Consider the following 26,399-nt stretch of genomic DNA (forward strand, 5'->3'; position numbering starts at 1 on the left):
AAATTCAAATAGTCTAATGTCCATTGAGACATCTGTGCTTGTGCATGCTCAGTCATGTCTGACTCTGTGACACCATGGACTGTAGCCCGATAGGCTCCTCTGTCCATGGATTTCTCCAGGCAAGAATACTGGGATGGGTTGCTGTTTCCTACTCCAGGGGATCTTCCCAACCCAGGAATTGAATCCGCATCTCTTATGTCTCTTGCACTGGCAGGTGAATTCTTTACCCCTGTGCCACCTGGGAAGCCTATTAAAGACACTAGGAGGTTTAAACCTGCCTCAAGTGTGCCACTTGAGTTTGATGTGGACTTCCCCTCTAATCTGGCCTGTGGACCCCACTTGTAGGGATTGCTTGATGTTTGAAAGAACTATTGGTGGTGCATGGAAAGATGGCATACTATGGAGCCATGAACACATGTGATTATAGGCACAATACAGAATAAATAAGCTTGGTACCTTCTTCTCGCCATAGAATATTCGCAACTGCAGCATCAGAGAAATGAAGAAAGCAGGTACATGATTAAGGGAAGAAAAAAAAGAGAAAAAGCAACATCAGAACATTGTAGTGATTCAGTTCAGTTCAAGAACACACTGGTATCTAGTCCATCATGTATGGACTCTGCACCACTCATTGCCCCCCACAACACTGAGGAGGGGATACTTGGCAGAGACAAATGCTTCCAGGGCTCAGGACCCTTTTGGTTCCCAGTGAATCAGGTCCCAAGATCACAGAAGCTAATGGGATTCTCTCTTCTGTGGATGATAAACAGCAAGCAACATCCCTCAGACCTCCTGGACTACTTCCAGGAGCATGCTGGTTTTCTGCTAGGATTTTCCTTAGGAAGATCATCCGCAACACTTTTTTGATTTTCTCCCTTGATGATAAAGACTCAGCTAAAGTCTTTGATCATGGGAAAGAGACCATATCTAACACCCATGTCCATGAAATTACTCCTGTAGAGCCTACTGGGGAGCAGTGGCTATGAGGAAGAGCCTGCTTAGCACCCCAAGTAGGCAACAATCCCTGGAGGAAAAGCACGTGTGGGTGAGTGTGCAGGCCAGTTCCTGGGCCATGGGAGGGCAGCAGCTGCTGGTGGGTGGTTAGTAGGAGCAATTTTGTAGATGAAGGACAGAGCAAGTAGGAGGCAGAACTGGGGATAGGCTATGCGGGCTTCCTCGTGGCCTTGGGCTCTGTCTGCTGTCCAGAGACTTTCCCTGCCTGCGTTTGCAGAGTTCTCTAGGTTTACAGGCAAAGTTTTCTCACCTCTGGCCATCCTCTGTCCCAGAATACATGGAAGGACATAAGGTTTACACCTGTCTCCAAGGGTTCATTGTTGGTAGCTGTGGCCCCTGCAACCCAGGGTCTCCCAACCAGCTCAGTAAGGAGCTCAAAGGCAAAAGTGGACTCACGGGTCTTTCTAGCTGAGTCTTCAATGAAGAGGGAGGAAATATCTTCATCCACACCCACTTCATTTTTGGCAATGCAGGTATATGCCCCTGTGTCTTCATACCGGACACTGCCGATGTGGAGCTCGCTCCCATTGGCTGTAGAAAGAACAGAGTGCAGGGTGGCCTGCTCAGCTGGGACCGCCCCCCTGCCTTTCTCTCTCCTACTGAGAGCATTGAGGTTAAAAGTACAGCCCCTCAGCTGGCTGAGGGCAATCAGTACCCTGATATATACCCAGGAAGGGCTAGAACAGCGGAGCTGAACTGCAAGTGACCTGGGACCTAGCTGACAGCATCTCATCATTGTGCTCAGAGAGATCTGTGTGAGACCTCAGAGCAGGAAAATTGGGAGAGGCATTTGCTTGCTCCCCGTGTCTGACTTAGAAACAAATCACTCCTCTTATTCCCATTCTTACAGAGACTGTCAGCTTGAGCTTGATGGGATTAATGGCACAGAGACATCAAGGGGGGCTCTTACCTAGAAGGGAGAGCTGTTTTGACATCTGGGTTGAGACATCCATGCCATTTTTTAGCCAAGTGATTCTGGGCATAGGAATGCCCTCTGCATGACATTTCAGGCTGGCTGCCACCCCGGGCTCCTGTGCCTGGGTCTCTGGATAGACGCGGATGACGGGTGGCACTGTGGGCGAGAGTTAGTGCTGGTGAGAATAGGTCTTCACCTGCCTCGGGCCTGTGGTCCCACAATAAGACTCTGACCAGAGGGCTGAACTGAGAGGCGACTCTGGAGTTCTCTTTGTAACTAGTTTGCAAACATTCTACAGCAACTCAGGCTCTAAAAGAAAGGGCTATAAAATGGATTGTAGGCAATAAACATGTCAGGCTTTGTACTCTGTAATTCATGGCGCTCATCATTATTCTAAATATGATCAGAAAGGCATCCAAATATTTAAGGCTGTTCAGCTGCTACATATAAAGAGCAACAACCGCCAAAATTTATTTCTGAATGAATAAAATTCAGATATATTATTTCTGTTATCGGAAAGCCATTGGACAGGGACTTAATTTCTTGCAGGAAGTGCTTCACAAAGCACTTATGGGCACTGATTGGCAGGGCTACTAATTACATCACTGCTTAGGGAAGCCCACTGATTTTCCAGTGGGTCATTTTATTTCTCCACTTCTCACCCACTGGAACATGGGTACAAGGCATATGTCCCCCCTTGTTCGTTCTTGACTCAGTTGTGGGCCCTGGCAGTCAAGTTTGGAACTGGGGATATGACCAGGCCTACTCATCAGATGAGCGGGGTGGGCAGGGCGTCAGCACCCTCCCCACTCTGGTCTTTCTGACATGGTCTGTCTGTAGGGCAGGAAGAAGTAAGGGTTGTCTGAGGGTCTTCCCTCCTACCCTGAGCTCTAGGCCCAGGAAATAAAATAATTACCATTTTCAGTGGAATTGTTGGCTCTTACTTATTCATATATTTTACTCTATATACTTCCAAAAAGGCTTTGTGAGGGCTCATGTAATGCATGGATATGAAACTAAGCAACAATAAAAACCACATCATATGTCTTTTGGAAATGTGGGAGGATTCCTCCTGGAGTGAACAACAACATTTTTCCAGAGTTCTTTGGACACTCCTAAAGGCAAGCCACTCCAGTATTCTTGCCTAGAGAATTCCATGGACAGAGCAGCCTGGTAGGCTACAGCCCATGGGGTCACCAAGAGTTGGACACGATTGAAGCGATTGAGCACATTGTCTGATAAAGGAAAGTGATCCAGTATGTTAGGAGAGAGATTTCCTCTGGGACTAGAGATAGAACAAATTGATGTGCATATAGAAGGAAGTGATAAAGCTGATCCTAGAACCTGAAAACTTCTAGTGATCTGTGCTTGGATGGGCTGAGGACAAAAGAAAAATTCTATCCCCTCATTGTGAGAAATGGATGCTGTAGCTCTTCAGGAAGCTGGTAATAATCTGATCAACTTAGTTTGAGTTTCAAGTCTTTCCTCTGGTTGAGCTTTGGGACAAAGTAAGAGGCCGAGGATAAAGCCAAATGGATAGCTAGCAAAGGGCACAAACCCACCTTCAGAGTGACCAGAGCTGTCTGCATAATATCAGCTTGGAGGTGCTAACCACAGAGACCAAACAACAATAAAGTCTGAGTCATTTCCTTGGTTTTTCTGTGTCTGCAGTTCTAGGGGAAGAGTTCCAGGAGGTGGGAGAAGGTCCTTGTCACAGGTCAGGCCACTTTGGATGGAGGACATAAATGGGGCTCTAGCTAAGGCGTACCTGGAGGGCTGCTTAGAACACAGCAGTGGATCTCCCTTCTCTGACTCCCCTTGGTTCAAAGAGCAAAGGAACAGTAATTTATCTAGGAAACCTCCTTACAACCTGAATTTTGTAAAGGGAGGAATGGGGTTCAAGTGGAAAAGTTAGTAGGGTTTTGCTCAAGGCTCAGAGATAGGGCCGGGGGCTCTAGGAGCACCGGACTGGTGGGGAGTTGGATAAAGAGGTGGAGTACCCGGGGTTCTAGAATGTGGGAGGCCAGGACCTGGGAGTGAATAACCTTGGTTCCTGCTAAATCACTATTTATTTATACAAGCCTGCCAAGCAACCACAAGGAAGAATCAACAAAAATAGAATCAGAAAGGAATGAATAGACTTGCCAAAAAAGAGAGGAACTGATAAATCTGAGACTTGGCTTTTCATAAAAATCAATAAAATAGCCAAATTTCTGGTAAGGCTGGTTACTAAAAAAAAAAATAAAGAACACAGAGGAGGTTTAAAACTATAGAAACACTATGTTCAATTATAGGTAATAAATATCAAAATCTCAATGAGACGAATCACTTAAAAGGAAACTTTAAAGTATTGACATGGAATCAAGAAGAAAATATTTAAAACATTTAAAAACACTACTTTCCAGTTATTCAATGAATACATTGTAGAGATCTGTTATACAATCCGGGCCTATAATCAGCATGTTATATTGTGCACTTAAACATCTATTAAGAGGGTATATCTCATGTTTTGTGTTCTCACCACAAAACAAACAAACAAGAAACACAAAGGGACTCAAGGAAACTTGCGGAGGTGAGGGTTCTATCTGTTACCTTGATTGTGGTGGTAGTATCCTATGTGTGTACATGTCCAAAGTCATGAATTTGTATATATTAAACATCTGTATATAAATTGTACCTCTATAAAGCTGTTTTTTAAAAAGCACTACTGATTAGTTTCATAGGGAAGCACTCTGATTAGTTTCATAAGGAAGTTCCTTTTAGGAATGGCTAATTCCTAGCGCATACCACAGAGAAGATGTACCAAATTTTATTCTGAAGCTAGTATAACCTAGACATGGAAGCCTGCCAAAGAGAGTACACTATAGATCACTACAGACCTAACTCACTCAGCACTAGACATACCCAAATCTCAAGTAAAATATTAGCAAATCAGGATTCCAGACAAGATGGTGGAACAGAAGGACTTGCACACGCCTCCTCTCACAAAAACACCAAAATCACAACTAATTGCTGAACTACCGTTGGGGGAAAAAGAGACTGGGACTTACCAAAAAAGATATTTTACATCCAAAGACAAAGAAGAAGCCATAAGGAGATGGCAGAAGGGGAGCTTTTGTGATATAATCAAATCCCATACCTGCCAGGTGGGTGACCCACAAACTAGAAAATAATTGTATCACAGAGGTTCTGCTGCACGAGTGAGAGCTCTGAGCCCCAGTCAGGCTTCTCAGCCTGAGGGTCTAGCACTGGGAGGAGGAGCCCCCAGAGCATTTGGCTTTGAAGGCTAGTGGGGATTGAGTGTAGGACTGGGAAAAACTCCACAGGACTGGGAAAAACAGAGACTCTACTCTTGGAGGGTGCACACAAGATTTTACATGCACTAGGACCCAGCACAAAGCAGTGACTCCATAGGAGCCTGGGCTAGACATACCTCCAGGTCTTGGAGGGTCTCATGGGGAGGCAGGGGTTGCTGTGGCTCTCTGTGGGGGCAAGGATACTGATGGCAGAGGCTCCAGACAATACTGATCAGTGTGAGGACTCCTGGAGGTCACCATTTTGGCAATGAGACCTGGCCCACCCAACAGCCCTGCAGGCTCCACTGCTGGGACACCTCAAGCCAAACAACCAGCAGAGTGGGAACATAGCACCACCCATCATCAGACAGGCTGCCTAAAGTTGCACTGAGCTTACAGTCACCTCTAAACACATGCCTTGACATGACCCTGCCCACTAGAGAGACAAGACACAGCACCATCCACTACTAGGCAGCACCAGTGCCCCTCACCAGGAAGCCTGCAAAAGCCCCTGGGCCAACCTGACCCACCAGAGGGCAGGCATCAGAAGCAAAAAGGTCCTGCAACCTGTGGAAAGGAGACGACAGACACGAAAAGGTAAAATGAGACAGCAGAGAAATTTGCTCCAGACAAAGGAACAAGATAAAAACCATGAAGAACAACTAAGTGAAATGCAGATAGGCAATCTACCTGAAAAAGAACTCAGAGTAATGATAGTAAAGATGATCCAAGATCTCAGGAACAGAATGGAGGCACAGACTAAGACACAAGAAATGTTTAACAAAGACCTGGAGGAAGTAAAGAACAAACACAAAGAGATGAAAAATACACTAGAAGAGATCAATAGAGTAAATGAGGCAGAAAAATGGATAAGCGAGCTGAAAGACAAAATGGTGGAAATCACTGTCATGGCAAAGAGTAAAGAAAAAAGAAAGAAAAGAAATGAGGACCTAAGAGACCTCTGGGACAACAGTAAATGCCCTAAGAAAGACACTTGGCACAGCTGATGCCAGAAGAGAAAAAATTAAATGCACCAACATTCACATTATAGGAGTACCAGAAGGAGAAGAGAGAGAGAGTGAACCTGAGAAAATATTTGAAGAGATAATAGCTGAAAACATCCCTAAGGAGTTGCCGTAAGATCCAGCAGTCCCACTCCTGGGCGTATATCTGGAGAAAACCATGATTCAAAGAGATACATTCACCCCAAAGTTCACTGCAGTGCTATGTACAATAGCCAAGACATGGAAGCAACTTAAACGTCTATTGACAGATGAAGAATATGTGGTATAATTTATAAGCCATTATAAAGAATGAAATAATGTCATTTGCTGCCACATGGATGGACATGGAGATTATCTTACTAAGTGAAGTAAGTCAGACAGAGAAAGGTAAATATCATATGATACCATTGATATTCGGAATCTATAAAAATGATACAAATGAACTTATTTGCAAAGTAGAAACAGACCCACAGACTTAGAAAATAAACGTATGGTTAACAAAGTGGAAAGGTTGTGGGGAGGAATACATCGGGAGTTTGAGATAGACCTATATACCCCATTATATTTAAAATAGGACCTACTAAAAAATGACCTACTGTATAACACATGGAATTCTGCTCAATATTCTGTAATAACCTAAATGGGAAAACTTTTTGAGAAAGAATAGATACACGTATAACTGAATCACTTTGCTGTAAACCTGAAACTAACAAACCTAACACTATTAATCAACCACATTCCAATACAAAGTAAAAATAACAGATATTGACAGACCTGGAGACAGGAGGAGGAGTCAAAGAGAAATGTCATATGATATCATTTATATGTGGGAAAAATGATACAAATGAACTTATTGGCACCCATAGACTTCAAAAGCAGACTCATGCTTGCCAGAGGGGGAATGTAAAGGAGAGGAATAAATTAGGAGTTTTGGCAATCCACTCCAGTATTCTTGCCTAGAAAATCCCATGGGCAGAGGAGCCTGGTGGGCTATAGTTCATGGAGTCGCAAAGAGTCAGTCACAACTGAGTGAATGAGCACATGAGTACAATGGGCTTCCCAGGTGGCTCAGACCATAAAGCATCTGCCTGCAATGCAGGAGACCTGGGTTTGATCCCTGGGTCGGGAAGATCCCCTGGAGAAGGGAATGGCAACCCATTCCAGTATTCTTGCCTGGAGAATCCCATGGACCGAAGAGCCTGGTGGGTTATAGTCCATGGGTTGGCAAAAAGCTGGACACAACTAAGTGACTAACACTTTCACTTTTCCAGGTGGCACTAATTATAAAGAACCTGTCTGCCAATGCTGGAGATAAAAGAAGCACGGGTTCAATTCCTGGGTGGGAAAAATCCCCTGGAGGAGGGCATGGCAATCCACTCCAGTATTCTTGCCTGGAGAATCCCATGGATAGAGGAGGCTGGCTGGCTATGGTCCATAGGGTTGCAAAGAGTTGGACACCATTTCAGTGACTTAGCATGCATAGCATACCATATATAAAACAGATAATCAACAGGGACTTACTGTATAGGACATGGAAATTTATGGAATATTCTGTAATAACCTAGAGGGGGAAAGAATCTGAAAAAGAATGAGTATATGTATAAGTAAATCACTTAGCTGGACAACTGAAACTAACACAACACTGTAAATCAATTATACTCCAAAATAAAATAAATTAAAAACACAAAAAACCAAATACACACATAAAAATATTAGCAAATCAAATCTAGCATGGAATTAAAAGAACATACTGGGACCAAATATAACATGCTTCAATGACTATTAGGAACTCTGTACTTAATCATATCCAAGTCAAAGGCAGTCAAAAAAGAAACACCATTTGATAATCTTGCTAGACACTAAAAGGCATTTGAAAGAAAAACTCGAAATGCATTTCCTGGGGGGAAAAAACCTCAATAAAATAGGAACAGAATAACATTTTCTTCCTAGAATGATGAATATCTCTATAAAATGAAAGAATGGCACCATTCTTTTCAGAATGGTGAAACATGAAGTGGGGAAAAAAACAAAAGAGGAAAGAAGGTAATACCAGACTGCCAACATTTGGTGGATGTTATTGTCAACAGAAGGCAAGAAATGGGGAGGAACAAATATTAAAGAGATGGAGAAAAATGATACTTTGTTTGGATATGGTCCAGATAATGAACCAAAAATGAAAGGGTTTAGAAGTGAATACTGTCAAGGGGCCAGCACCCAAACAGACAAACTTATGTACTCGCAGTGACGAGACAGAAAACACAGCAGACGGACATGAAGGAAATTATAACATCCCCCGAAGACACTGAAAACAGGCTTGAAAAACTAGAGAGAGATGGTCTTGGATAGGAAGGCTTACTGCTGTTAGGAAACAAGATACTCCAAATTATGCCAAACATTTAATCTAATTCCAGTTCAAATCAATTGGTGGGGTCTTGACAAAACAACTCTCAAATTTAGCTAGAAGGAAGAATGTGCAAGAATAGTAGAAGAAATTTTGAAAAACAGGTCATGGTGTGGCCTTTTTTTCATATCAGGTATCACAAAGTATTTCAAGGCTTACAATAGCTAATGGGGGAGGGGGAGAGGAGGAGGGAAAGGGAGAGACCGCAGGGGCACTGGTGGTGGTGAGGAGGGCTGAGGATGCCCATCTTTGAGTCCAGCACCACATTAATGGTCTTGGTTGATTTTTACACAGTTCTGTCAACTCAATGTTGTGCAGCCAACATTTATTAACTCTTATCCCTTGGAACACATGGAGATCAAACCAGTCAGTCCTAAAGGAAATCAACCCTGAACATTCATTGAAAGGACTGATTCTGAAGCTGAAGCTCCAATACTTCAGCCACGTGATGCAAAGAGCTGAGTCACTGGAAGAGATGCTGATGCTGGGAAAGACTGAGGGCAGGAGGAGAAGTGGGTGACAGAGGATGAGATGGTTGGATGGCATCACCGATTCCGTGGACATGAGTTTGAGCAAGCTCTAGGAAAGTGAATGACAGGGACGCCTGGCATGCTGCAGTCCATGGGGTCACAAAGAATCATACAGAAATAAGTGACTGAATAACCATCAGTGTCAGGCATTACACACAGAGCAGTGAAAAAGACTGGCCCAGTCTCTGGCCTCATGAAGCTTTCTGTCGGGAGGAAGGTGAATAACATAATTGCTAGTGTGATGGGCATGGCAAGAAGGCGAATGGGGATGGGGTCTGGGAAGACTTATCTGAATAGAGCACTCAGATGCACTCTCTCCACCTCACAAAGGAAACACCAACCTTCCTTCTGCCATGGTGCCTCCCCCTCTATTGATAATAGGTTTGTCCTGTGAGCTGTGGGTTTGTGGACTGCTCTCCTCAGTAAGGTACCTGATGGCCAGCACCAGCCTTGAAGACTGGCCTTTGCCCCTGCCCTGAGGTCTGATGGGACTCTGTGGACCCATGAAGAGGTCAACTTGAGCATGTACTTGCATCCCCTGGTGGGAGGGTGGGGTGGGGTGCCTGTTGAAACAATGCTGGGCCCACCCCACAGTGTTTTGATTCCAGAGGGCTGGGGGACTGGTTTCTATTCATCAGGTTGTAGGTGAGATGCTGGGTCAGCCCTAATGGGGAAGCTCTCACAGATGGATTGAACTGAAAAAGGTGGCAGCATTATGGAACAAAACAAACCCTGACTGAAAGTTGAAGGTGTGGAATCATCCACTCAAAAACAAGGGTCTATTTGCTGGACAAAGACACTGGGCCTCCAGTGGCAGGGGTTAGAAGACGGCTCCCGGGTGCCGAGAGGGGCACCCTTGGCCGGACTGGAGTCTCCAGCTGCTGAAGCCATCCTGGGGTCTACAACTGCTCCTCCTCAGACCTCCGTCTGTCCATCAGACTAAAGATGGGCCTCACTCCTCAAATGCTCCGCCTCCCAGTGGCCCCGCCCCAGTCTCATCTCCAACTCAGGACCACCAGGTCACGTTTGCTCATGCCCTTGGTTTGGGATCCTGTCAGTCTTCACAAGAGCTGAGGTCTCTGGGGGCATCCTTTATCCCAAACCTGCTATTGTACCTTCTAGAACCCATGTTCCACCATCAGCAAAATATCCTCTCTCCTCAGACTCTTCTGTGAGTGTCCCTTCACCTTCTCACTCAGATGGAAGCCTGGCGACACTTCTCCTGCAGCCTCTTAAGTGGGTGCGGCTCCCTCTCCCCTTTGCCCCCATCCCCATAGGCTGGGAGGTGGGGCAGACCCTCTCTTTCCCTTCTTCAGAAAAACGCCGGTTTTGAGTTTTCTGTCCCACGAGCCTAATTCCTAGATTCCATCCCCTCACATTTCATCCAGGACATTGCTCCAGCACTTTTCTTTCCCTCCTGTATCAGTTCCCCATTTCAACTGGATCTTTCCTATCAGTCCACAAATGCTTTTAATTTCCATCTTGGGAGGAAAAAACCCAAACATCTTTGCCTCTGCTTCTCTCCCCAGCTGTGCCTTGTTTTTCTTCTTAGAAATACCCTGAAGAGTTACCTGCACTTGGTGGCTCTCACTTCTCTTCCCCCCAGAGCCAGCTCCAGCAGACCCATCCCCCCGCAGCACCATGGAAACGTCTCTGCTCTGGGCCTCAGTGACGCCCAGCTCCACTGACCCGATCCAATGGCCAGTTCCTTGTCCTCACCTTCCCTGACCTACCTCTGGCTGAATTCAGCATAGCTGATCACTCCGTCCCGGATACCACACTCCTGGTCCTCCTATCTCTGGCTTTGTCTGTGCCTTCCTGCCTGCTCTTTCTCACCACCACCCCCCCCGCCCCTCCCCCCACCCCCCCCACCCCCAAGGCGCCCAGTGCTATCATGCCCGCTTGCTGGACTTTCTCTATCTGTTCTCCTTCAGCCTCTACCTTGGTCCATTGACTTTAAACACCACCCACCCTGTGAGGCATATGGCATTTATTCCTCCAGTCAAAACCTCTCCCTTCAACTCCAGACTTAGATACCACACGGGCTACATGATAACACCTTGTCTTTATCATGTCACCACCAGCTCCTGGTCTTCCTTCCCCAAGCCTGCTCCTTCACCCTCTTCTCCGCTCAGCGGATGGCCACTCCTCCTCCTTAAAGATCGTCTGGAGGCATCTTTGACTTTCCCACCACATGGACACAATGTCATCTTTTCAGTAAGGCCTTGACCTGCCATCCTACCTAAAGTTTCCAGCTTTTACTGGAGTCTCCTTATCCCCTCCTGTTTAAAACATTTCCCCCCTTAGTATCTTCCACCCTTTGACTTGCTCCACAAGGATGGGGATTTTGGTGTCTCCACTGCTGTGTTTTCAGTGCTTAGCCTGGTGAGTGTTATGGAGAGAAATTCAGTAAATGCTTGTTGAATGAATGACCATCCTGAGGATGGCGTGGTGTTGGTGGCAAGGCAGGGTGGAGGGGGGATGAGGGTGGGAAGGGAGATTCTTAGCCAAGGGAACAATCAGTACAGGGCAGGGGAGTCGGGGCAGGGCAGGCCTGTCTGGGAGCGAGGCGTTCACAGGGTAGGAGCATGTGGGAGGGGTGGGGCAGGGCCCAGGTCTCAGTGTGTGTGCATACGTGGGCTCCTGGGCCTGGAAGCTGCTGTTGCCGCTCTGAGAAACAGTGGCCTGGGCCTCCACTCCCGTGGTTCCTGAGAGACTGGCATGGTGGAGGCCAAAGTGGCACAGCTCAGCCAGCAGCAATGGGAAGGGGCCCTGCAGACTGACCCAGGCCCCTGGGCTAGATCAGTGCTAGCGGCCTCCTGGATCTTCCCGGCCCCACGGCCTGCATGCTGGAGTGGAGGGTAGGGTGGCCTGTGAATGGAAGGCAGGCTCCAGGGCACCAAGGAGCTCCACCGAGAAGCCCATTTTGCCCTGCCTTGACCTTTGCAGAGTTGATAACTGGTACTAGGATGTTAGAGGGAAAAAATAAAACCATCCCATCATTTGGGTGGGAGCCTGGTCACTGCTTACAGGACCCAACTGTGTTCCTCAAGTGTGATGGGGCATCGCTAAGACTGAGGTGGTGTGGACCAGGTCTGAGTGAGCACTGTAACCAGAGGCATGGATCCAGCCTCCTGCCAGGAGAGGGAGGGCCTGAGAAGAACCCTGAGCAGGGAGGCATCTAAGACCTTGGTACCTGAGGTCCCCGTTTGGGTAGGTTCCCATCAGAGAGAAGTCCTGCATTTTCTTTGTGAGAGACTACCCTCTCCAGGGTAGGGCTGGGTGGAGATGCAGCTCTCTGCCAGAAGCAAGGCAAAGCCCAATTGCTTTCCTTTGGCCCTGATCTCCTCTCTTCCTTTGTGTTAATTCACACACCAAAATCATTCGAAATTAATGTTGTCCTGGGTAAACACATTCATTTCCTTTTAAATTTGCAAAACCTTCCCGTGAAAACATTTGAATACATAACGCAACAGCACATTTTCTTTGGGAAACATCGATCATTTCCAAGGTGAAAGGCAGCATAAATATGTCTTAAGTAAGAGGCACATTCACAAAAGTACCAAGCTGCAGTAATCAACAGATTCAGGAGATTACTATTGTGTTTTGGGAATGAATCGTTACTTGTCTGAACTGTGGGGAGGTCGAGGGTGTTTTTAATTTAATGGATTAATCATTTATGTCTGAAGTTTTTCCTCTTTCTTATGGAAGCAATGCAGGAGGTTTGCATGAAGTTATAAATCATGTCAGTGTTTGGGTCTCATCTCTGGGAGGCCTGGTCTATGGGGAAGTTATACTAATAATTTGAGAAAGAAAGGAAATAGTTGCCTAGAAGTGTTCCCTTTAGCAAACCAGGTCAAGGCAGAGTTCTGGATGGAGAAGCCCCAGAAGGCACCCAGAAGCTCAGCCTGTATGTGTGGTCCTGCCCCTGCCACCAGGGAATGAAGCAGCTCCAGGGAGAAGTCTATATTTTATTCCTGGCCTGGCAACTTGCTCTGGATCTTGATCTTCCCATCTGTATTATGGGTTGCAAGCTCTGTGAGCTCAGACCATCTGTGTGCACCAACTATGGTTAAAATATGGTTTGAGACAAAACAAAATCTCCCCTACATCTGTCCCATCCTGGACTTTGAATTACATCTTTCCAGGTATTTCCCAAGCATTTGACACGTATCCTATCTCATCAAGCCTATAAGGTATATTGTTATTCCCATTTTACAGGTGAGTTTACCCACCTAAGATGTATGTCAAGGAAGTACCAGCACTAGGATTTGAACTCAGGCCTCTCTGGCTCAGAGTTCATGTCTTGACCTTATGACAAAAGTGTCTCCAGTTTGGGTCTGCACTGTGCCTTGTGTGAAACAGCCTCACCCAGTTCCTATTCGTCTGAGTGGTTTTGCATGAATGATTTCTCTGTCTCTTGGGCCCACCAGCTACATACTTGGCACGCCTGCTGGTCACCTGGAGAATTCTGAGCTTTCTGAGAGGCAGGGTGCTGGCCAAGGCGTCCCCTCCCCACTTCACATCCTCCCCTTCCTGTCCTCACTCTGACCGAGGAGAAGCTAGCAGGAGGAACTGACATAGAACATCACTCCCTTCGAGTCCCAGGCGCTGCCTCGGCTTAAATAAGCCACAGGCCCTCTCCAGGCCAAGAGTAGACCAAACCTCACCACCTGCAGCACAGCTGAGTGACCACACTTAATTCTACCCAGGTTACTAGGGGACATCTTTCATGCTTTGACTCATGCTGGGGGTGAATGACAAAAAGGAACAAATCCTACAGATGAACCTGTTACTGCTCTCTCACAACTTCCTAACAAGATGACCCAGCAAGGTAGTGTTGCTTCTGTACTGAGCACAGACAGTGCCTTCTCTCCTTCCCAGTCCTTCTGCTTGGAAGCCCCCAAGCCCACTGCCTCTGTGAGTTTTCCCTAGAAGCCCAGCCCTCTTGACCCTGGGATCCTGAGCAGCATCGGTGTCTGCACAGGGTCTGCTGAACCCACCAAGAGCTGGACGACCAAGCTGTTGCAGGTCACCAACATCAGTCCTGCTGAGGGCAGGGGCTGCCCTTACATCTGAGCTATAAGTCCTTCATTGGATGCCTGCTGCTTCTGACCTGAGCTCAGCACCTGAGGCGGGGGTAGGCCAGGCAGGTTTGCTGTTTCCTATCTGCAACACCCTCCCACCCCCACAGTGTGCCCCTTTGGCAGATCAATACCAACCCGCCGACTGACCACACCTGGATTCTCCAGCAGCCACAATGCAATGTTCCAGAGTGAAGGGGCGGAAAAGGCATTAAGAGTCCAGGCTTTGGTGTCAAAATCTATTTTGCAGTCACTAATTGTAGGGCTGAGGGTCCTGGGCAAGTAATTTAATCTCTCTGTAGTTTCCAACCCCTAGTTTCCTCATCTGTGAAACAGAGAAGGTGCCCAGTAGGTATCTGGGAAACATTCCTACTGTAATTGTGTCTTTCATGCCATTCTACTTTCAACAGCATCTTCCCATCTTCCCACACAGATAGGATGGTCTTCCCTCTCAGTCAACACAGTAAGCTTCACTTCTGGAATACACTTCCGGAAAACCTTGTGTCTTGTCCCTGGTCAACCAGCAATGGACTCATGTCCTTGGGAGGCAATATTGGGTCTACCTTAGTGCTATCCTGCATGAGGAATTGCTTAATGGACCCAAATGCCACCCCAGGTGCCAGTGGCCAGCCCAGCCCAGGGACTTCAAGGCCTCCTGGAGTGAGGCCCACCCGGATGGCCTAGCCTGACCGCCATGGAGCTGAACACAGTGCGCCATGGAGTGAGGTAGAAAGCCTACTGCAAAATACAGAGGTCCTGGGACTACCCTGGTGGCCCAATGGTTAAGAATCCACATTGCAATGCAGGGGACACGGGTTTGATCCCTGGTCAAGGAACTAAGATTCCACATGCCTCGGAACAACAAAGCCCACAGGCCACAACTCCTGAGCCTGTGCACCACAACTAGAGAGTCTGCGCCACAACGGAAGATCCTATTTGGTGCAACGCGGATCCTGACTGTGCAACTAAGCCTGATGCACCAGAAATACAAATAAATAACCAATAAAATTATTAAAAAAATACAGAGGTCCCAGTGTGCTGCCTCTGACTCTAGGACTTCAGCTTAAAGAGAAGCCTTAAATCTCTCAGCACTCAGAAAATGGATTTCGAGGCTTCTCTCTGGATCTCAGCAGGGAGGTTTTGCTGTTTCAACTTCCTGAGGCCCCAAGCAGCCCCTTTAGCAAGAGGCTGGTGGGCGGGTAGGGAGGCTTGAACAAAACTCTCTAGCTGCACAGCCCACTCTCCACCCGAGTAGTGACAGGGAGCAGCCTAGTCTCTGCTTTAAAGCCAGCAGCACATGGTGTCCACAGGTCTGGGCCCTGCTCCCGGACTCGGCACTGGGAGGGAGGAAATGGTTCATCCCCCATCATGAGCTCTGTCTCAGAATTCTGGGGGACCACGAGGCAGAAGGATCCCCCAGCAATTTGTGTGGACCTGCAATTTGTATATTGAAAGTATTTAAGACCACAGCATCTCCTGCAGAAGCCTGAGGTGAGGACAGGTTCTCACTCGTGAGTTACTCTGGCTCCTGGGCAGGTGGATTCCCCTACCCAGGCCCCTCTCCCCACAGATTTGTTCTGGAGGAAATGAAGGGGACAGGCTCAAGCCCTCTCCTTGTGCCCTCAGTTCTTGTGGGGTGGGGGCAAGATGTGAAGGGTTGGATGGAGGATCTGGGAATTCTTGATTTCCCATTTTCAGCGGGTCTGAGAACCAGAGGGAGCTGTGCCAAGTCACATGGAGTTGTTGTGCACCCACGTATTTACCAACACTGTACAGCGCTGGGTACCACTCGCCAGCTATAGATGGCAGTGCCCTCTTCACACTGCAGAGCACACAATCTGCTCCTGGAGTGACCCAGACACTGTCTACCGGCTGCACACACAAATGAACTCTGAATGCCAGCTTGGATGGCTCATCCAAGGGATGTTATAACTAGGAACCTGTGTGTTATTTCTGATGAAATCCAGCAACTTCACTGTACATCTGGAGTCAAGCCAACAAGCATAGCCACAAAACCCCAGAGGATTAAGTATGTCCCAGCTCAAGGGAAATACTAATAAAATATGACTTAGGCAGTATGAATATAAAAATCCCTAAAACATCCTATAGGACAAATGCAGAGGCAAGCTGGGCTTACTCTGTTGTCCTTAAATGGCTTGTCACCCAGGATCCCAGAGGCAAGTGATACTGAACCTTGTGATGCAATGATCCTCAACACTGTGTACACTTTATCTTAAAACAGAAGCCCCAGACACCGGCTGGCACCAAGGATCTGGGGCTGACTTGGAGCTTTCACATTATTCTCTGGTGCAGACACCCTGCTCAGGCTGGGCATGGCTTGACACGTCAAATTTCCCTGGGGTGCTGACCCACCTAAATGACTCACCCCCTCCCACTTGGACTCACTTCATCAAAGGAGGCTTCAGGGAAGAGCTGGACTGGGAAGTGAGTTAGCAGACTCTGCCCCTGCCCACCGCCCCAGATACGGGAGCAATGGGACACTTTGGGGTCAGGTATTTCTTCAAGAAGACAGAATGCAAGAGAGGAGGAGGGTTATTCTGAGCAGCCTTTGGGGAACACTTTGGGGCAACAATATGCATGGAGCCATTTACTAACCATTCACCTGCAGGACGTGGGTCTGGAACAGCTGCTCGTGGCCGGAGGCGTGGCAGGTGTAATTGCCCATGTGGATGGTGGTCACCTTGGTGATGTAGAGGGAGTCGTCCTCTCCGAAGTCCTGCTTGGGCAAGGAAGACAAGATTGGCTTCTCTGTTGAGTGGGCTGGGAAGGACAGCCAGATTTTGGGATTTGCCAGAAAACAGAAACCCTGCAGCTGCAAGGATGTCCTTTCTGCCTGGCCCCTTGCTCAGCCAGAGCTGCCTGTGGGGCTGGGCAGCAGGACCGCCATGTCTCCACCGTGCTGCTTGCTCAGACCCTGTACATCATTTTACGACCTGATTCACCTTCTCTGGGAGGCCCGGCTGAATGCCTTCCCCAGCACCCTCCATCTCCATTTCTACAGCTGGCCTCACCTGCATTGCCTGTTAATCCTGCTGCTGCTTGGCTGGTTTTTTGGACTTTTGTCCACCTGTTGAGATGCTCTGGAGGGCGGCCTCCTTTGCAAACTTGTTCTTAAGACTGGATAGCAAATATTTTGGCTTTGTGGGCCACAGGGCTCTGTCAACTACTCAACCCTGCCTTGAGGCGTGAAAATAGCCATACTGATACCTAAATTCATGAGTATCACTATGTTTCAATGAAATTTTATTAAAAAATGGGGTGGGCTGCATTTGGCTCACAGGGTACGGTTTACCTATCACTGGTTTAGATCTTACCTCCCTCCCCAAATAATTTCAGGCAGCTTGCAGAGATCTGGGTAACCTCAGCAAAGGAAAACAGAACTCTGAGGAAAATGAAGGCAAACAGAAAACAGGGCAGGACGTAAAAGAGAGCAGGTGGGGCCGATGTCAGCCATTCCATGAGAGATGGCTCAGTGGTAAGCCTTGTCCCTGTGACATCTGCAGCCTCACTGTGGGGTCCGATTTGGCCAGCACCTTGGGAGGGATGAGCAGCAGGGAGCTTTGGGCTGATCAAAGTCACCTGCTAAGCACAGGGCAGGAAGCACTGCCCCAAGGGCTTTCCAGCCAGCTGCCTCTTCTGCAGAGCCCTGCACAATGCTGGCCCCATCCAGGCACTAGCTGCAGACAGGCTGGGGATGGAATTGCCTGGCGTTTCAGGGAGTTTGGTGTTAGCTACCAAACATGTCTGAGGTGTGGTACTCAGTTTATGGGGCAGAACAGATCCTGACTCCCTGGTAAGAAATGGGGCTGGCAGCCCTAGCCGCAAGGAGTGATGGGGGAAGTGCGGTGCTGCACTCAGGAGACTCAGGTTTTAGCTTGAACTGTCACTGACCAAAGTCCCCTCATCCCTCTGGGAACTGGCTTCCCCTGCCTGGAAGTTGTGGAAAATTCCTATGCCCTGTCTGCCGATGGGAAGCATGACAGACATGGGGCTGCTCCTTTTCTTATTCTTATTTTTAAAAAACTTATTTATTTTTAATTGAAGGATAATTGCTTTACAATACTGTGTTGGTTTCTGCCATATGTCAACATGAATCAGCCATAGGTATACATTTGTCTACTTTTCTTATTATTAACAGAAGATGCAAAACTCCTCTTGACCCCTTGGAGACAACACCAAACCATCCCTCCTGTTATTTCTCTTGTCCTTCCTGAGCTCCCTCCTCCCACGGAAGCAATTTGGTGGCAGGAGGGACAAAGGCCACTAGTCAGTGTGGCAAGGGCCCAGTCACAATCACAAGTCCTTTAAGGAGGCTTTCTGGCTAGTTAACCTAATGAGGGGTGCAGGCCCAAGTGAGGTCTGGGTTAAGAAAGGTGGAAAGTGGATGCATGCAGCCTGCTCTTGGTATCAAGGAAAATGATACTCAGAAGTGCTCCCACTGGGGTAAAACATTGGAGAAGGCTGCAGGAACCCTTAAGAGTTTTCTTTGAAACATTGCTCTGCTTTAAAAAGCCTCATTCCGATTACCCGGTGGAAACTTCGATAATAAAAATAAAACACCAGATAGCTGATTTGTCCTGTGTCAGAACAGAGTCATAAAGGGTTCATACCTGAGTTGCTTATGAAAAGTTAATAGTTACTCGCTTCTGGGGATGACATGTTTCTAATCTGAGCTGTTTCCCATGTTAAAACCTAAGTCTGAAGGAAAATACATTTTGCTTGGAGTCTCAGAGGTTGGAAAGGCATCTTGAGAGAGGGCTGGGGAGCTGGGTGTGGCCCCTACCTTGGGAACCCCTCTGCACCTCACTTGGTTGGTTCCCAGACAGACTACAGACTCCATCCCAAAGGGCGACACCAGACCCATTTGCTCTCGGAGTTTGATGCTGCGGGGGAGTCCCCTGGCATTTCCCTCTGGGCTGCCTTCCTGAGCCTTCCTATCCACAGCTCTTCCTTATAGGAGGGCCCTTGTAGCCAGTCTCGGGTTCTGGCACCCTCTGCTCGTACTGCCACCTCAATGGGATGATGTGGTCATGGGGATTGCAGGCTGAGAAGGGCCCCAAGGCTGAGGTGCCCACCGGTCCACAGCAGGGTAGTGCTAGGTAACACCACCAGTTCAGGGTTCATGAGCTAACTGTGTGCTGGGAATCTTGACACACATTGCCCGGTTTAAGCCTCAGAAAAAAGCCCTGAAAACCATAAAGTAAAACAAAAGCCAGTCCCCACAGAATGAGAAAGTAGAGCCCTCCTGCACAATATATTCAGAGTCTGACCTTCTCCACCACCTCCACTGGTATTGCCACAGGCTCGATGCAGTGAGCTCCACTGCTGTGCTCTGCGTCCTTCCTCCGCATCACAGCCCAGCGACGCCCCTTGTCTTACTCCCATTTAGCGTACTGTTTGCCACCTGTCTCCTTGACTAGCATGTGAGTGCCCTGGGGGAGGGCAGGGACACTGGTGCCCGCTGCTCGCTGCTGTGTCCCCAGTCCTGGCGTAGGACTGACACAGGGTGGCCCTCAGTAGATACTCATTGAGCAGACCGTACAAGGCCCTGAGCTGGGCTCTCTGCAGGGGCTTTCCTGATTTTGGTTCTTCGGGTTGGACAATGGACATGTCCAGGATGTATCCTGACGTACCATGCCCCCAGATATTGCCAGTCACATGGGGGTACAAATCAAGTGGCTGGTAGGGAGGCAGAGAGCCAATCTCAGGCCTTGTCCCCACTTCCCCACCCTGCCTCCTTCTCCACACTGCATTCTCAGACCGGGGCACGCTGGGAGGGCTCCACACATGGCAGCCGGCAGAGTCCATGCAACCCCAGACTAGGCTCACGGCTTCTGTGAGCCTCTAACAGAGTTGCTTGGAGAAGGAAATGGCGACCCACTCCAGTGTTCTTGTCTGGAGAACCCCGTGGACAGAGGAGCCTGGTGGGCTGCTGTCCACAGAATTGCACAGAGTCGGACATGACTGAAGGGACTTAGGAGAAGGACACGGCAACCCACTCCAGTATTCTTGCCTGGAGAATCCCAGGGACGGAGGAGCCTGGTGGGCTGCTGTCTACGGGGTCGCACAGAGTTGGACACGACTGAAGCGACTCAGCAGCAGCAGCAGCAGCATCAGAGTTGCTTAGCCTCTGCTTTTCCCTCAGTGTTCCTGGGAGCAGAGGTGTGGTCCCTCAGGTGTGGAGGGTGTGGGGCTGCTGGATGGGTGATGCACTATTTGGAACACCTAACTCATTAACAGCCTGTGACTTAGGCTCTGGGGAAAATGTGATTCTGTACTAAAAAAAAAAAAAAAAAAAAGTCTCTGGGCTGAAACAATGGGCATCATATAATTATAGAAAAAAAGTGCATATTGTTTCTGGGACATGAATACTGGCTACAGAAATCAAATTTCCCTCATTGGATGTAAAGAAATTACTTTAAAAATTGATTTAAAAGAAGTTACATAAAACTAAAGCTGCAATCCTTTCTCTCCTGAAGGTTCTCTGAGATGTGTCTGAATACTGCTATCAGTGCTTGATTGCATCTCTGTAATTGTCTTTTTATGGATGGCTTTTTTTTTTTCTTTTGCTCTGATGCATAGAAATGTATTAGCAAAATCAAGGTTCCTTCCAGAAATAAACAGATGCTAGATTAGACCATTCTTTGTATTGATGCACATCTGTCTTTGGAAAAGAGATGATTTTACTTAAAGAAATGGGTTTTGCCTTTTAAGAAGCTATTTTCTAGGTATCTGCCCTTAATAAAGCAAGCAATTAAATAAGACTTGAGTATTAAACAATATTTAAGCAGAGGCAAGATGGGAGATGTTGTCACAGTGATACATGTGAGTCAGGTCGAAGTAATAAGAAAATGAGCCATCAGTGCTGACTATTTAGTGACTAAATGTTAAACACAAGGACTCCAAAATGATTTCAGAGGTGAAGTTAATGGTATTGTCAATGCTGGGCTTCCCTTGCGGCTTGGCTGGTAAAGAATCCGCCTGCAATGCAGGAGACCTGGGTTTGATCCTGGGTTGGGAAGATCCCCTGGAGACGGAAACGGCTACCCACTTCAGTATTCTGGCCTGGAGAATTCCATGGACTGTACATGGAGTCACAAAGAGTTGAACACTACTGAGTGACTTTCACTTTTCACTGTCAATGCTACAAGTTTAAAACTCCATTTAGAGACATTTATTCCAAGCTTTTCTAACTCTGCCCTTCTTAGGAGCTTCCTTGGCTTTCTTTGGAGAGGATGGAGAAAGTAGAGGGTCTTTCCCTCCAGGCCGATTTGACTCTGTCCCCATGAATCTCATGAACCCTAGCATCCCACCTGCACAAATGGACCCAAACACTGCAGCGCCTTGGTGATGGCGGGTCCTCAGAGATGTCTGCACTGCACGTGCCCCCTGCAGACAGCACTACCTAACAGGTGAGCAAAACACCTAGACCACACCTCTAGCCAGACCCCCGGCCACACCCCTACCCTCACCCCACATGAGGAATCAGCTTGTCCCCCTCAGAAGCAAGCAAGCAAGGGAAACTGTCGTTTATTTTTGCTCCCCTCTGCTGCAGCAGGGTCCCCAATAAAGCCTTGCCTGAATTTCTTGTCTGGGCCCTAGTGAATTTCTATTGACTGAGGGAAGGCCAAGAACCCTGGTCGGTAACAAACTGAAGTTTCAAACTGTCTAGAACCTGCTGCCTTCATCTGGGAAGCCTGCAGCCCTCCCTCGGGGAGACTTGGATCATGAGTCCCCAAGCCAAGAGGGCCTTCCCAGCTCCTCTAACCTGGATCACACTGTCAGCCAACATGGCTGATCGGCATTCTTGCTGTTTATGAAACATCCTGGAGAGGATTTGATTAAATTTCTTTCCATGGCTCATTTCAGGGACCAACAAGGCTTACAATCAGGAATTTTCACCTATTATGGTGTTTAAAACTTGTATACACCACTGGAAGGGCTATAAACTTGGTGCAACTTTTTTTTGTAGGGAGATTTGGCAATATCCATCAAAACAGAAAATGTGTCCACCCTCGATGGAGTTACTCCACTTCTAAGAACTTAAACAACTACTTAGAGAAATGTGCAAAGAGGTATGTATAAAGATGCTCACTGCAGTGTTGTTTGCAGATGCAAAGCCTAAAAGCAGCCTGAACGTGAGCTTCCGGCATGGGGCTTGGAGCTCTGCATTTAGGGTCTAGAAGCTGGATCAGAACCTTCTTGAGGAGCCCTGTACCTTTGAGATGGGGCCAGAAGTGGTCACTAAGAATGAGAATAAGGGGTGACCCTGAGGAGGCCACTGAGAAAGCTAAGGCCAGATGAGGTACTTGGAAGGGCAGAGTCCCCCATGAGCTCTACAAGCTGTTGTACCATGGGCCAAGCTCTGTCTCTAGGAGAGCTTTGGCCAATCCTAGTGGTTTGAGCTCATCCAAAGCTCAAAAGAACCGGAGGTGCATCCGTAACCAGGGTTTATTTGACAGGAGCTGGAGAGAACTGGCCAAAGCCTTTGAATGCTTCAAGTAGAGTGTTTTCCAAGATCTTAAAACAAAATGTACCCAAGCGTTTAATGAGATTATTTTAATGCAGAACCTACAACCACGGTCTAGCATGTTGCAAACAGCTCTCCATGCTAATCAAACGCCTCTCATCTTTTTACAACGGATTCATGACTGGTTCATATAAAGACAATAAAAATTAAATGAGTCATGAGCTCCTAAATCATTCTCTTTTGGTCTTTTTAATAACTCACTTCCAAAGAAGAGCTGGCTGAGAGCGTATGCTTCATTAGAGTTATTTGTTCATGGTTTTACACCATTTAGGCATGGGAAAAAAGTGAACCTTTTAACACATCCTTCAAACACTGCCACAAATACTTTCTTCTAATGGGTTTTGTTTTTCTGCTTTTATCACTGTACTCTGCCTGTCGACATTTGAAAGCCCCAAATAGGGAGATTTGGTGAAAGAAAAAAACCGACAAAAAAGAGTGGCTCTTTCAAGTCATTTGCAATATACTAGGGTTTGTTGTGAGCTTTTTTTTTTTTTTTTTAAAGAAGAATACAATAGAAAAATGTTTCCTCTCCCTGAGAATATCTTGGCCAAACAACTCCATGTGCTGGTCTAAGAGCTTTCTGCCTTCTCTTTGCTGTGGCAGAAGCCAGCAGCTAATGAGACCTGGAGCACCAGACATACGGCTGCACCCAGAGTGGACACGTCCACTGGGGCTCAGGTACTGTAGCCATTACTGCTAGAGCAGAAGGTAGGTTCAGCTGCCCCAGAGTGAGACCCTGGCAATGCTGGGTACTAGATGCTATTGTCCTAAGAGCAAGGAACCCATGAAGCTCTAACTGGGGTGTGCAGGTTGGCTGCAGGCTCCGGTAAGTTCCTGAAACCCGAGCGACAGAACTCTATTTGCCTCATAGGGTTGTGATGAGGATTAAATGAGATGATGCTTCTGAATGGACTATCACGGAGACCGGCCCCCCAGACACAGCAGCATCTTGGTACCAATGGTAGAAATACCTGTGTTAACACTTGCAAGGGTTTGGGGATCAGCTAATTTCTGGGACTTTAGGGATGTCTTCTCCCTGCTTCTGCTCCCCTCATGGGCAGCCCTTGTCCCTAGAGACATAAAGGACAGTGAGGAAGACAGTTACATGGCGAGGGCAGGTGATATTGTTGGAGCAGGGGGTGCAGACTGGGTTTGGGGACGGTCCCTTCACTTCCTGAGTAGCTGCTGTGTGGTCTGGGCAGGGTGCTGAGGCCGGGATGGGCCCTGCTTCTGCGGATAGTGGGGCAGCCTCCCCCAACCCTGAAGAACACCCAGTGTGTAGGCCCGGCTAGGTGAGGAGTGTATGGATCTGCTGCTGAGATGGGCCCCACCCCGGACTGAAGACTGGCTCTGAGCCCTTACGAGACAAGGAAGATTGAGGCTCTGTTGTCCGGTGAGAAAGGGAGCTTCCTGGCTCCTATGCAGGACTCATATCCCACAGGGCTCTATCACCCAGATGATTCCCTTATCACAGCACTACATGACCCCAGGGCCCAGAGAGCCCTCAAAGGGGACCCGTTTGGTCCTCTTCCTCCTTTGGTACCTGTGGTGAGGGCATCTCACTGCCTCCTAAGGCAGAGTCCTTCCCTAGCAAAAGCTCCCCCGACAGGCTCTGGTTGTGGCCCCCTGGGATGACGGGGTACCCTTCTCCCACGTGGCCCTGTGCTGTCTGAGCAGAGCAGGACAGAGGCTGGGTGGGCTGACCACAGGTCCACGGGGCTGGGGATGGTGCTGAGAGGTGCAGGGTCACCCTGGCACACCAGTGTAGGTGCCCTCCTGGCCAGCAGCCTGGTCCGAGACCAGGGCACCTTCTGAGCTGGAGCCATGGCCCTGGGTCCTTGAGGGTTGAGGTGGGGGGCACAGGGCTAGGTCTGAAGCTGCTAGACCCACAGCTGCTCCTGTAGAGATCCCAGCAGTTGGCTGGGAAATAAACAAATTACAGGCCACCCTTTGTGAGCTCCGGAGGTAGTGCACACATAGAAACTGTCATGCAAACAGGAGGAGGTATCATAATCTGGAGACCCACTGCTGGGAGGGGGGCAGATTCCCACCCCAGGCGGGGGGCGCCTGTCTGGGGGGCCTTTGCACTCCTAGTATCCAGTGCTGCCTTCTGCTCGGGGGGTTTGTTTTTCTGGTTGCAGCTGAGTCAGGGCCCCTCATGGTCCGGGCTGCTGTGAGACTGAGATGTCTTGCTGGGGGGAGGGCTCAGGCATTCTTTGGTGGGGGAACACCAGGTCCCTAGGACCTGCTACGCTGTGCTGTGCTGTCCCCTCGAAGCCAGGGAGAGTGTCTTTACTCTATGCTGGCACTGGGCTTGCCACTCGTAAGTGAATCCAGAGGAGGCTTCCTCACGTGTGCTGTCTGGAAAACCTTGTACACACTGGCGACTCCTGCCTGCTCCTGACAGCGACATCGCTCACTGGGGAATCTGAGGGGCTCCTCCTTGCGCGGCTCCGGGCTAAACGGGTACATTTACTTTCTGAGCAAATATTATTCTGATGCTTGGGGCCTCCTTGATGTTGGCAAGTCAGAGAAGTTTAATTACATGTGTCATTAGCATGGCATTCTGTAATAGCTCTGTGACCGAATTCATTAACGGAATTCTTAACAGATGAGACAAGACAAATTAATATTTTGTTGCCCATGAAAGCTTCTCATTAAGAGAGTAGTGAAAAAGTGATTAATATTTTGTTGCCAATCAAGATGTCTCATACAAATGACAAAGAAAGGAGGCCCACACCTCTGTGTGCTCTCTAATCTCCCCGCCTTGGGTTTTGTAAGCTGATCAGCTTTCCCTGTCAGTGCAGCATTTCGGAGCCAGTCGCTCCTTACAAGGCCTGTGATCGTGTTGTGTTTCATCTCTGACTACGGCAGGATGGGGTAGGCGCTGAGATGCCACAGGCTGTGGGGCTCTACAAACCCACTGATCCCTGATCTTTGCTCTACCAGGGTAGTCCCCTGGACTGTTCTCCTGTGACCCGTCTTGCTTCAGGAATGCCCTGATGACCCAGCCTTGCCCTGATACAGCCTAATTTCCTCCTATGGCTATTTCTCTCACCTTCCAGAGCAGGGCTGTGCTTAATGAACCCCTGCTGTGTGCCAGTCACTGGGTGGGGTGCCCCCCCTGCCAACATGCTCAGCCTGAAAATGGCCTCTCAAGGAGGACAACCTCATCTCTGCTGCCCCTCAGGCTCAGAGCAGGTGTATGGCTCACCCAGGGAGGCCCTGGACCCACTGGAGGTGCTGGTCAGTGTCTCCCCCTGGATGAATCAAGGCTGACCTGAATCAAGGTGACGACAGGCAGCAGGGACCATCCCAGAGTCACATCTGCCTGACGGGGGCCTCACCAGACCGTGCTGACTGCTGGTTGCGGACTCAGGCTGCAAGGGGTTGAGAGTGCTGTCTGGTGGGAGAAGTAGTAATAATAGAAATAATGAAAATGAGAGCATAATAGCACGGACATTATGTGCTAAGAACTTCATGTGTCTTTTAATCCTCATTATAGCCCTATGAGACAGGATCTATTATTCATCCCCTTTCCACAGAAGAGGAAACTGAGGCTTAGAGAAGTCAAATGCCATTTCCAGGGTCGCTAAGCCAGGA

General features: G+C 48.3%; 1 protein-coding gene across 1 annotated transcript in view; it reads right to left on the reverse strand.

Annotated features, from left to right (window-relative positions):
• The window catches only part of FSTL4 (follistatin like 4), a 415,914-nt gene that overhangs the window by 26,893 nt on the left and 362,622 nt on the right, over positions 1 to 26,399 (reverse strand). The window contains exons 7-10 of the mRNA XM_068981325.1: positions 16,862 to 16,982; positions 1,925 to 2,086; positions 1,411 to 1,545; positions 457 to 483 (exon numbers count right to left, since the gene is read on the reverse strand). Of these exons, the coding sequence (XP_068837426.1) occupies positions 457 to 483; positions 1,411 to 1,545; positions 1,925 to 2,086; positions 16,862 to 16,982 (445 nt within the window). The remainder of the gene's footprint in view (positions 1 to 456; positions 484 to 1,410; positions 1,546 to 1,924; positions 2,087 to 16,861; positions 16,983 to 26,399) is intronic.

The sequence above is a fragment of the Capricornis sumatraensis genome, chromosome 9 (assembly GCF_032405125.1).
Source record: "Capricornis sumatraensis isolate serow.1 chromosome 9, serow.2, whole genome shotgun sequence".
In the NCBI taxonomy this organism is placed as follows: domain Eukaryota; kingdom Metazoa; phylum Chordata; class Mammalia; order Artiodactyla; family Bovidae; genus Capricornis; species Capricornis sumatraensis.